The sequence below is a fragment of the Plecotus auritus genome (assembly GCF_963455305.1).
Source record: "Plecotus auritus genome assembly, chromosome: 7".
In the NCBI taxonomy this organism is placed as follows: domain Eukaryota; kingdom Metazoa; phylum Chordata; class Mammalia; order Chiroptera; family Vespertilionidae; genus Plecotus; species Plecotus auritus.
The window spans coordinates 102554330-102567489 of record NC_137774.1 but is presented as its reverse complement, the minus strand read 5'-3'; the positions used below and the strand labels follow the sequence as shown (position 1 = coordinate 102567489).

Genomic DNA, 13160 nt, shown 5'->3' with positions numbered 1-13160 from the left:
ATGAAAATGGTAGCTACCTACTGAGAATGGAACTGAAGGCTTTCCATTAATTCCCCTCCCTGGTCCTTTTTGACAGAACCATCAGGAAGTTATTTCCTATTTATTTAATAGCAAGAGATTTGAAATGGATGGAGAGAAAGAAAAAGGGAAGAAAAGTCCCAGGCAAGCTCTTATTCAGCTTCTTCAAGAAGAGATCCAAACACGGTACTTTTCTCCTCTGGCCAAAACATACATCAGCATAGGTCTCGAAAAGAGGAAGGACAGTTAAAAAAAAAAAAAAAAATAGAAAGAAAAAAAAAAAGGATCGCTGTCCCAGATAAGTACAGCCAAGATGACTCAGACAGTCTTCCAGGGGATTTTTGGTGTGGGGACTTCAAATTAATAAACCCGCTGTTCGTTTTGTGGAATCCACAGGGTTGGGCAACCTCTTTCAAGAACACTGCTTGATTTCATGATTCCGGGGGGTGGGGGGGAGCGGTCGCTATTTATTTCTGCAGAAGTAAGAACACCTCTGGGGAACTCTTAGTCACTCTGAGAATGATTGGAGGCCTTCTGCACATACTTTGGTCCTGGATAAACACGTAGGGTCGCTTTACTGACCCCAAATCCAACTCTTGACCCGATTCATGCGACTTTCTGAATTGATCTGAAAGCGTGGTGGCTCTCTGCTAGGGGTGAATCTAGTCCAGATGTGAGAAAGACAGACCGCAGGCTGCGGTGATGAGGGCTTTTCAGGATCAAGACATGGGGGTGGGCAAGACGGGAACTTGTCCTCCCGCTCCCTGAGGCCCAGGGGTTCTGGGAGAGATCCCGGAGGGAAGTGCCGCCGCGGGGACTGCCGCTGACAGCCGTGGGCGCCGCGGCCGGCATCCCCACTCGGGGCGGGGAGCAAGCGCGGGTGTGCGCGAGCGGCGGGCGGTGGCGGGAGGAGGCGCAGGCGCGCTGCTCGCCCGTCTGCAGCCCCGCGCCGAGCGCCGCGTCTCGGGGAGTTGATGGCAGCACCACAGTGCGGCCGCCGGGCTGAGCGCCGAGCGCAGCCACCCGCCGCTGCTCAGAGTGCTTCCAAGATGTTGGGGGATTGGGGCGGCAGCGGTCGCAGCAGCGCCAGGGACGGGGGCGCGCAGCAGCCTCCGCTTGCCCGCCTCCGCTGACCTGCCTCGTTTGGCCCCAAAGAATGTCCTCCAAGTCCAAGGGGACCCCCTCCTCGTCCTCTCTCGCCGAGGGACCGCCGGCAGGCTCCAAAACCAAGGTGAAGGAACAGATCAAGATCATCGTGGAGGATCTGGAATTAGTCCTGGGCGACCTGAAGGACGTGGCCAAGGAACTCAAGGAGGTGAGAGGCGCAGGGGTGGGGAAGGAGTTCGTCCCCTTTTGCCCCCTTGGGGTGTCGGTCCGGTTTTCACTAGGGACCGTCCGATTTCTTAATTCCAAGGAAACTATAGGAAGAAGCCTGCAGACAGACTTTCTTTGCTCCGGCGACTCCTGAGAAGAGTTGCTGTACTTTTTTAAAAAATCAGGAAGAAATCAACTAGTGTTTTAATCGATGGACCTGGGATAGTGGGAGGGGTGAGCGCGCGCCTGTCTCCGGATCTGTGTGTGTGTGTAATGTCGGGGGAGGGGGGTAACGGGGGGTGTGTCGACAGAGGGAGAAATGAGCAACCCGGCCCGGAGCGTGCGAGATGCTCCTCTCCTGCCCTCTTGCTCACTTGGGGTCCTTTGGCAAGTTGTCCTAGCCTGGCAGCCTCCCCAAGCTGGAGCTGAAGGGGGGCCGGGTTCCGGGCCCTGGGCCAGGCCGGGGAGGGCAGCCTGGGGCAAGCTCGGCTCCAGCTCTCCTCCCCGCCTTCTGAGCCCCAAGGAAAGAAGGGTACCCGGTTGCTGGCAGGAGAGCCCAGACTTGGGGATGTGGAGGGGGTCTGGGACTTTCTCACTTTCTCAGTTTCTGAGGCATCTCTTGCCCTCCTCCGAATGTCTCTCCTAGTAACTCTGGGCCTCTCCACCACCCCCTTCCTTCTTTTCTCCCACTTGGCATTGAACCTGGGGAGCTTGGCGCGTCAGTGGCGCGCGCGCGCGCGCGTGTGTGTGTGTGTGTGTGTGTGTGTGTGTGTGTGTGTCTTGCCACTTGCTCTTGGGAATCGGGACTGTTTTGGTTCTTTCCCGCTCCCCATCTATTCCACTTCTGCCCTCCCACCTCCAGAGAGAAAGAAGCGGAGGCAGTATCTGGGCTGAACTGCGTAGATGAGGCTGCTGCTCCAGGCTGGGGCGAAGACTGGCTTAGGAGGGGTGGGTCTCCGCGAGCTGGCTGGCAGCTGGTGGAGTCACAGAGCTGGTGGCAGAGTCCAAGCCCACTGTTCTGCTACCGGATGGGCGCCTGGTGTGCTTCTCCGTCTGGGAGTACGCACCCCGCAGTTGCTCCAGAGCTAAGGCTGTAACTTCTGAGGTGGTGGTGCAGAGGCGGGAAGGGAAGGGGTGGGGATTTAGTCTAGGTCCAAAATTGTAATCTTGTTTCTGAAACCAAGTGGGAGGAAATTGAAGGTTGTTTGGATGTCTGGCCTCTAGAGATTAACCTCCTTTGTCCAGTTTCCAATCCAAATGTGAGGAAAGAGTGCTCCCCACCTACCACCCCCACCCACCCTTCCTCTCCCCAATCCCCATTACCTCTATGACCAAATGCAAGTCTGTTAAAATGGCCCATTCATAGGCAGAGTTCTGTTTGCCATGGCACATGCCATTCCTGTAGGTGTTCCACAGACAGAACATAATTACTACTACGGTCCTGAGAGTGGAGATTGATATGGCTGATAGATGTGAGGATAAAACTTGCTCATGTTTGCAGGGCTTCTCTAGGATCATTACTTCACAACTGGTTGACAGATGGCGAGTTTATGCATTGAAATTCAAGTCTAAAGATGCTGTTCATTTCTTTGTTATCCTTTCATTTGACATTTTTGGCAGGCTGTGTTTTCATCTGAAACATTATGGCGTTGTAAAAATGAACAAATTTGGGCATGTTCCTTTTGGCAGAATTGTGCTTTATAGTTGCTGAGGTTTCTAAGGGGGGGTGGGCATGTGGGAAACCTACATCAGCACATAACATATTTACTGTCTTATTGAGGAGGTTGAGCTTAAGAGAAAGGTAGTCAATCAAATTCTGCATCTCTGGGCATATCCTTTCTTATGATGTGTCACTTCATTCCCTACTTGAGACAGAATAAATGACAAGAAACTGCACATGGTCTTGGTGCTGTTTTGCCTCATTATTCTGTAAATATTGGGAGATCATGTAGAGCTATAGTGAAACTTTTAACCTCCCTAAGGCTCTTGGTTAGAATCACAAAGAAATAAATCAAGGAGGCCGTGAATATCTCTTCCTTTTACTCTTTCTGTGTTTTCATTTATTGGAGAATATTTAAGGGGGAAAACAGGTAGTTTATATAAGGAATGAAAAAGCATAGATAATGTGCAACCAAGTAAATGAAAGGGTCTGTCTTCTAAACAGATCTAGAGATAAAATTTTACTTGATGCTTTGGAAATTTGATTGGCTGCCAGGGCCTGTTGGGGTAAAAATCTCACCCCTAAGAGTGACATTTATGAGTGATAAATGATGTGCTGTGATTGTTAATTATTTTTGTGAGGATATCATCAGCCTAGGTCTGCAGATGGAATTGTATTATACTATGGCTGAATCTGGAAACATTGGCTATTTATATAATATAATGATAGATATTTCGAGAACAAAATATTTATAGGGCATGTTTAACCTGTAACCTTTTGCAGTTGTCCAGCATTTATCTTTTAAAGATAATACTGCACATGTGACTGAAAACATCTTTGATGTAGTTTTTAACGGAGGAGTAACTGAAAACTTTGTAAATTATAAAGTTTATTGGTCTCTATAGTTATGACTTATAAATACAAGTGTCATTATAAATTCATCAGTTGTTATACTCAACATTCTGACAGTTTATTGTTGGCATTTATTAAATATAAACTCTCATATTTAGAATTCTAATTCCTTTATTGGCAATGCTGTGTTTTTAGGCCTTAATATATTTTGATATAAGTGAGCCGAGAACTCTTATTAAATTAGAACAGAAATTAGAAATTAAAAAGTTATTATGACTAGATCTCTGTATCTGTGAACATATGATACTTGTTTTACTTTTCTGCTTTTTTATTCTATCTAAAATGCAACATATTTTTTAAATATTCTCTTTATTTTTGCATAAACTCTTCACCAACAGTACTGGACTTTTATTTCAGGTTATTTTGAAATTGGTTTTCTTTTTAGAAGTTTTCTGGACCTTATTTAAGAAAATTCAGCTAGTATGGTCGATTTGAACATAATAGTAGCTTATTGCAATGCCAATAATTAGTAACAAAATTTCATTATTACTTTGGGTGTTTTTTATGACTGGTTATTTAAGAATTACTTAATCATTTATAATTAGATTATATATTGAAAGAAGAGGAACAGGATTTCTACAAAGTTTAAGAGCAGTTTTATTCTGCCCTCAGAATTTAGTAAAACCTCAAATAACTTGACTTTTCAGAAATAATAGGGGTGTATTGGTCTTCTGTACTATAATGGAAAGCCTTACGTATAATTCAACCTATTTATTCAGCACCTGCTATATGCTATATTATCTTTTAGTGTTACCAAGATGAATAAATTAAAATTTCTAGTCTCAGTGTGCTCAAAAGATTAGTTTGTGATGCATTTATTATGTCTTTGAACATTGATAGCGTAAAAAGGCATTACTGCTTTTAGTGGCCACTCTCACTATGATCTAATAGGGGAAAGAAAGCACAATTGAGAATAAGAGTGAGTATATGTAGATTAATAAACTAATACTTGCTATGTACTTAGTAGTACGATAAGCCTTTGATGAAGAGAAGCTTTAAAAAGATGGTGAGATATGAATTTTAAGAAACAATTTATTCAGATTCCCATGATTAACACAAAAAGATCAATGCCATATACAAGAGATCCCAAGTGTTACAACTAAATACTGGATATTTTTATGAAGGATAAATTCATTGGGGAAATGGAAGGTCAAAAAGGAAAATTTTGGATCTTCCTTTGAGATGTGGATAAGATTTGAAAAGAGAGAGAGGAGAAGGAATTAACAGGAAATAGAATAGGAATGAATAGGGAGTTAATACAAGATTAAACCATGTTGCTTTTTTCTACACTGAAAAAAAAATAGTGGTGAAACTCTAGAGTTTTAGGGATAAAATTAACTATTGCTGGTTTTTAGATGTGGGATCATCCATTTTTAGAAATGTAGAAAACAGACCCATTGCTTTTTAAAAATAGTTCTCAAATAACCTGACATCTCTAGAAACAAATTTGCCTGTTCTTTTATGAAGAACTCACTAGTGAACTGTTTTGAATCAAATGTTGGTGTTAATGTGGGATCACAGATCTCATTAGTTAGAGAGAAATTGAAATATGTAATAAACAGCCTTTTATTTGGAATCAAAATTCATTGCTGCTTTAGGTGAATTCTATTTTAGTTTAGACTGAGTATAACCTGGAAAATTTTCACAGTGTTTCAATTTATAATTTTAAGTGACAAGGTTGCTCTGTGGGTTGAAGATATCTATAATAATAAAAGTGTAATATGCTAATTAGACCAGACGTCCTTCCAGATGACCTTCCAGACAAAGCCTGGATTTCAAGGGCCGAGGTAATCCACCCCAACTGTGAGGGAAGCCAGGGTCCCAGGTGCCTGCCAGCAGCTGGTGGGAAGCCGGGTCCTGGGTGCCAGAGGGAAGCCGGTGCCGGCAGCGGGGGAAGGAAGTCCTACTCTTGCAGGAATTTCGTGCATCGGGCCTCTAGTGTATGTGTATATGGCTAAGCCTTGTGAGTAGACAAAACTATCATGTAGGAACCGGGGAACCAGTTAAGATCAGTGCCCTGGGATCACTCATGGACTTCATGGGTGGGAAGGTGTGTCAGCATTGTGGCTGTGGATTGCAGAGCATCCATGATTTTTCATAAACAGAAACAAAATAAACGTAAGTTTAATATTAAAAAGTTTGAAAACCCATAGGAAACAATCCATTTGGGGGCTGATGAAAACAGAATTAACAATTATATTCAATATATTTTTGTTTTTAAGTGTGTGTGTGGTTGTGTGTTTTTTTTTTTTTATGGTTTAGCTTTTTAAAGTTGTTTAGTTTATCAATGTAGGAAATCCTACCATTTTTTGGTTCATGAGTCTGTGCATGTAAAATTCATTATAAAAACAAATTAAAAAGAATAATCTCTATTGTTTTCCAAGTTCTAAAGTTGTGAATGAGTGAAATTGCTCAGTTCATTCAATTGTAGCAATAGCCATTTTTTACTACTCAATTCAACAGTCTACATCCCAAACTGGAGTATGTTTACCAAATGCTAAAATGCTTTCTAATTTTTCTTTTCTTAAGCATGATGGCTTAGCATGTTACTGAAAATGCAGAACGGTCCTGAGAAAATAAAGATAACCAATAACCATCTTTTACTGTCTTTATTGCCAATGCATAGAACCATCCAAGACTCAGAGAATTAATTGGTAAGAAATTCAAGCAGCTTAAAGTAAGAAATAAATGTTTGCTTCAGGTAATAGTAAAATAATAGATAATAAAACCAATCTAATAGGTTTTATTGTTGCCCAGATTATGTTTTTTTCCTACTATTACTACTCTGAGGATCTTAGGCATTTAAGTCAAACTGTAGGAGAAAAGATAGAATGAAAGTTTGAGTAAAATATATTTCCCCCCAATAAATTTAACTACAGAAACTTCTATAGAAGTAATGAAAAATTCCGTAGGCGATTTTTGAGAATTAGAGGGGTAAAATTCCAATAGACTGCTGATTCAGTTCTGATTGAAATGTGTAAAATTGACATCAAGCTGAAAAATAACATACTAGAAAACAAAAAAAGGAAACTTTTTTCTTTAAAAAATAAATTTAATTATTTATTTCATTAAGACTTTGTTTATTTATTTATTTTTTTAGAGCAGTTTTAGGTTTGGAGCAAAATTGACATTTCCCATATATCCTCTGTCCCCACACATGTATAGCCTCTTTCATTACCAACATGTCCCACCAGAGGGGTACATTTGTTTATAGTTGATGAGCCTACATTGACACATCATTATCACCCAAAGTCTGCAGTTTACATTATGGTTCACCGTTGCTAGTCAGCATTCTTTGGTTGTGGACAAATGTATAATGACACGTTCCCATCATTGCTGTGCTCCACCTATTCATCTCTCTCCCAACCTAACCCCCAAAGTGGTAATTTTTTAAGAACTTTTTTTTTCTAATTTCAGAAACAATACAGTATATTATAGAATTTTGTATGGGGGGGAGAATCTCAAAATTTTAAAGGTGAAATAAAAATTATCCTTAGTGTTACACAGAAATAGATATGTTGAACACTTGACTATATTTTTTTGTGTTTTTTGTGTGAATATTTTAACATAGATGAAATCATACAAAGTTATGAAACATACACAAGATTTCTCCTTTCTTGAATAGTATATCATAACCATTATGTAGATCTGCTATGTTACTTTATAGTCCCCATAATATTGGACATTCTATTTATTTCCAATTTTTTATGGTTGTTAAATATCACAAAAAAGAACACTTTTGGCAATAAAAATGGCTAAGGCAGATTTTACTTGATGTCTGATATTCTTCTAAGTGCAATTTATTTATACTTAAATCTTGTAATCCTCAAAATAGACATATGAAAAAGGTACTATTGGTATTTTGTTTTAGGAATCTAAGAGGGAAGGGGGGGTGTGGGTGGGTGGGTGGGAAGAGATCAACTTGTATGCATATATTCATAACCCCTGGACACAATCAGTAGTGGTGAAGGCCTGGGGCAGGGTGCTGGGTGAATTAGAGAGGTTTAATGGAGAAAAATAGGGGACATATGTAATATTTTCAACAATAGATTTAAAAAAAAAAGAAAGAAAACAGGCCAGAGATGTTAAGTCACATGCCCAAGATCACTTCATTGTAAGTAGAGAAGTGAGGTTTCAATGCCAGGCAATTTATTACGAGAGCCCAGGCATTTAAGCACTACAGTATTTATTATTAATCTCTTTTTGTTTTTGTTTTTTACATTTTATTAGAAGACAAAGGCGTGAAAGCTTTAGTTTTCCATCCTTATTGCCAGTGTCTTCCAGGGAGTTTCACAAATATTTACTCCCAGTAAGAGTATATATAGTATGTGGACATTGTTTCTTAAATTTCAAGAGAAGCTAATAAACTTTTTAAGTCTTGTTGTATACTTTATTATTTATTTGTGGTAACAGTTATTGTTTTTGTGGATTTCAGTCAATTTTAGGCACTAGTATTGAGGCAAAATTATTAGTGAGTTAATTAGACCTTCCAGTTTGCATCTTCCAAATAAATAGGTGATAACTTTTGACCTACTTAGTCTTAAACAAAAATACTACTGAAACAATTAGTTTTTTCATATTATGACTGAGAAAATAAAGGCACAACTAATGGGTATCTAGCATTGTATACAGCTGTTTCAAGAGAATAAAGGAATTTGGGGAACTTTTATTCTCTTTTGTTATTACCAAATTGCCTTAGAAGGGAGGTGCTATCTTTCAGTTTTCTGAGATGTTTAGAGTTCAACAGTTGTTTCACTTTCTCGTATGACTGATAAATATAGAAGCTTGTCAAATTCTTTACCAGGTACAATGTTACTGAGCTGGCTAATAGTGTTGTAGGGATATTTCTAATTAGTTTTCTTATGTGAATTTGCTGATTGTAAGCCACCCTCCCCTCACGTATTCTAAAATCCTGTTCTTTTTTTTTTTTTCCAGTCTAATATGGATAGATGTGTTTTTTATTATATTTAAAGTTAGTTCATTAGGAAGAAATATTCTAAATTAAGGTTTCCCATAGGACCTAGGAAACCAAGTCACCACTTCTTCAGCTACAAACAAGAACCAGAAAGTAGCATAAACTAAAATGAGAAAATAGGTATATCTAAGTAATGTCCAAATCAAAGTGGCCTGTTAAATTAGGAAAGATGTTGCCTTATATGGTATCAATAAAAGGTTGTTGCCACCAATCTGAAGCCAACAAGAAAACTCAACCTAGGGCATGGTAAAAGGAGAACCTTTATTCAGGTAAACAATTTGCAATCCTGTTAATTGCAGCACATGTCCAGAGGAAGCCAAAGGTGTACTCTACCAGACAAAGAGGTGTTCACCTTTTATAGAGAAAATCCTTAGTCCGTGATTGGTCCCTTGTTTTTTTGTTGTGTTTTTTTGTTTGTTTGTTTGTTTGTTTGTTTGCAAATGAGGAATTAAAATTTGCACTGTCTGACTGGTCTAACTGTCACTGTCCTGATTCATTGGAATGGCTAATTCTGATTGCTTATTATGGAGCTGCTCTGATTAGTCAGTAAAGATGCAAATGAAGATGTAGTTACACAGTTCCTATTGGACAGGGAAAGTCTCCACCTATTGGTCAGAAGACAATACAGGAACTCCTTTATAAGGGTTGATGTAGATGCAGGAACACTGTGCAGTTTGTAGCTTTTCCCTAAAATTCAGCATGCATGAGAGGCCTCTGTCAGCAGTGGCTACTAGACTGGTTATGAATTTGGGTCCCATTAACCTCAAGGAGTCCTTTGCAGATATATTCCTTCTTGAGGTTCACAATGGCATAAGCTATTTTTATTTTTGAAAATTAAAGGACAGGAGGATTCCAAGGAATTAAGATTCCAGACTCTACTTTAGATAAGAAATATGAACATTGTTAAGACAGAATTTATATTTATGATCATTGTTTTCCCTCCTCCTGCTTTGCAAATACTACTGCAGTTTGATGTTTGAGATAAGTTTACTTTTAGAATAATTAAAGTGAGTCAAATTATATAGCTATGCCCATTGTGCTATAATTACTATGGTGTTGGCTCACTATAAAAAGATTTTTAACGACAGATAACATATGACATACTAGTCTAGAGAAAGCAAATTTGATGATTTTTAACAAGTCCTCTTCTCTAGTACTATAAGAAAGCTAACAGACTGGTGTTTATTTACCTCTTTCATAATATCAAATTTTTATTCTAAGATTTCAAGCTGTATTCACGTGACAGAAAAATACCAGGTTAAAAATATATATCTGTGAAATTAATTGTCTTCTAGCTACAGTGGTTCTTAATCTTTCCTCTCCCCCCGCCCCCCAACAGAGCCCTTTAACAGTTTATAAAATGGTAGATATTTCTCCTGGAGCAAAAGCTCACACAAAAGTAAGTCTTTGCAGATATTCAGGGCATCCAGGTGGGTGAGAATGACTTCCAGCAGCCTGTGTAAAATCTGGACACCATCTTTCCCCCAGTAAATCCTAAAGAGAGACAGAAAGAAGTTTATGTCTGTGGAGTCTGGACCGAGGAGGCGCTGGCCATGTGGAAAAGCCGTGCACTCACACTCAATTGGGCTCCTGCATGAAGGAGTTCCCATAGTCATCAGGTCAACCTACCAAAGTCAGGACTCCAGGGACCCCAGTTTCCACTTTCCACCCAATTTTGGGCAGAACAGCAAAAGGAGAGAGAAAAAGAGGGAAACTAGGTTCAGAGTCATTCCAACAGTCTCCTGGGATGGGAGGGATTAGAATGACTATCCCCCAAGAGCCTATCTCCTGAGGCTTAAGACAGGCAGCTGCACTAATCACCTTTAACTGGCCAACAGGAGCCTAGTGGTTTTGCCTCCAGATGAGAGAGAGAGGGGGCCTGTTTTTGTCCGTTTCACTTACCCATTCAGCAGGTCTCCTACTGTTCCCTAGATCTAGGTGAATCTCTGTGGGACCGCCAAAGAAGAAACTGAAATGTGGTAGTTCGGTCTGAGTTCGTTGTCTGGAAAAATCAGGAATGAGTTCACGGACAAAAATACGGTTGTCACAAGTAAAGTTTATTGAGGGATAGACGACTCCCTGCCACAGGGGGGCATTGGGAAGGGGGCCCAAAGCAGGTACCACTTAATCTTCTTTGTCTAGAGGTAAGTATATGCTTTGCTGGCTTTTGATTTGTTCCTTCAAAGAATTCTGTGCAACATCCATTCATTTCAAGGCTCAAGTTAAACCAGCTGGAGGACCTGATTGAAGACTGCCACTTAAGGTCCCAGGTGACATCACTGTTCTCACCTAGCCTGGTCTAGTGTTTCCCAGCAAGCTGGGTTGCCTTGGCAACTCCCTCCAAGCTGGGTCTAGTTCTAGGTACTTTTGTTTGTCTCTGTGGTGCAGTCAGTGGACTACACTCTGCCCCTGTCTGCAATGCTCCATGTCACCCTCCCTCATGGTCCTATCCCTGACTGCCTAGTCCTCTTCTATATCCTCATCTCTTTACTTCACCATGTCCAAATCTCTTCCCTCCCTCAAAACCTAATCTTTTTTAGTCTTTCCCAGGTCAGCTGATGGTGTTCTCATCCTTCTTGACCTTGGAGTCATTATCAACTCTTCTTTCATGCATTATGTACAGTTTTCATCAAAAAGTCTGGTTGGCTGTACTGTATCTTCAAAATGTTTCCTATAACTGATCATTTCTTATCTCCTCCACTGCTACCATCAGTAGCCAACATCCTCCCATTTGGATTGCTACAATAACCTCCTATTCTCCTTCTTTCTTGCTTCCCTAAACTTTATTTTTCAGCTCAGGAGTCAAGATAAAGCTATATCACATAACTCTGCTCACATCCTTGTAGCGGCTTCCCAATTCATTCAAAGTCAAAGTGCTATCAATGGTTATGAGGCCTCAAAACATTTTCCTTCCTACCCTGTTATCGCTTTCCCTTCTTTCTTGCTACTTTATCTCCAGCCTGCACTAGGTTTTTCTGTTTCTTGAATATTGTTCATCTTTCTTACCATTAGTCATTCTAAAATTTAAATTTACTGGAAAATAACATGTAAAAAGGGATGTTGGCTACTGTTTAAATGAGTTTTAATCATTCCATGGTGTCTGTAAGAAATATGCAAGCAGTTTGTTGCAAAGGTCCAATATTATGTAAAATACTCAATAACTAAGTAATAACATTACTTGGCTGCTTTTTCTTCTTTTTTATGCACTCCCTCTAGTGTTCAAAAGTATGAGTGCTTATAATTAGCTTATTCAGATACTAAAGAGTAGATGTTAATGTAGAAATAGGATGTTCTTAACTTGATATTGTTTTTTTTACTCAGGAAATTATATTGTCAAGTTGCTGAACTTTCAGTATATCATAAAAAAAAACATATTCTCTCTCTTCTTACCTGTGGGATGTGATCCTGCCTTTTCATATGTGTATTTTCAATCTGTTCACTTCAATCAAGAAGAATATTGGATATCTTGGACTTTTTTTTTTTTTTTTAGAGACTGTACCATATTGCAGATTTTCCCTTAAATTTTATAACTGTAGTCTAGGTTTTAGTTGAGCAATTTGGATATGAACAGAAAGCTTCCCACATACTAAATGCAAAGTGAAAAATAAACCCGCACCTATATTGACTAAAGGAATGGCTTAGAAAATGGATAGTAAAATATTTAATTAATTTACATCACTTTGCTTTAACATATCAGAACATTATTTAATTACAGTGATTTCAAACTACCTTAAGAAATAACCCAGATATTTCTAGGAATAATAGATATTAGTACATAAGAGAGGGAAACATCATGTGAGAAACATCCATCAGTTGACCCCCATATGAAACCCACAACCTAGGTATGTGTCCTGACCAGGAATCGAGCCTACAGCTCTTTGGTGCATGAGATGGCACTCCCACCAATTGAGCCACCTGGCCATGGCAATGCCATAAAAATTTTAAGCCACTTTAAATCCTGATATTTCAGTTGCTTATTATCAGATGAAGAAAGAAAGAAAGAAAGAAAGAAAGAAAGAAAGAAAGAAAGAAAGAAAGAAAGAAAGAAAGAAAGGATAAATTGCCTTCAGTGACTTTCAGAGGCATTGTTTTCTAAGCTCTATCTACTTTCTGGAAGTATTTCGATATTATAATGATTAATGCATTTTTAAAATGGAATTCAGAACTCAGCATTCACCCTGTGCATTTTTTTAGGGAGATTTATATTCAATACTTAAACCTTATTTATAACAGGCTATATTGTATGTCCTTGGGGAAACTTACATTTACATTTTTAAAAAA

General features: G+C 39.5%; 1 protein-coding gene across 2 annotated transcripts in view; it reads left to right on the top strand.

Annotated features, from left to right (window-relative positions):
* Positions 1–513: 513 nt before the first annotated feature.
* PRR16 (proline rich 16) overlaps positions 514–13160 on the top strand; it is a 242048-nt gene continuing 229401 nt past the window's right edge. Inside the window, exon 1 of one of the 2 annotated variants that reach the window (XM_080679669.1) lies at positions 514–1333. In XM_080679669.1, coding sequence (XP_080535795.1) covers positions 1175–1333 — 159 coding nt within the window. In that variant the 5' untranslated portion in view covers positions 514–1174. The remainder of the gene's footprint in view (positions 1334–13160) is intronic. The other variant, XR_013961174.1, reaches the window with a different exon arrangement.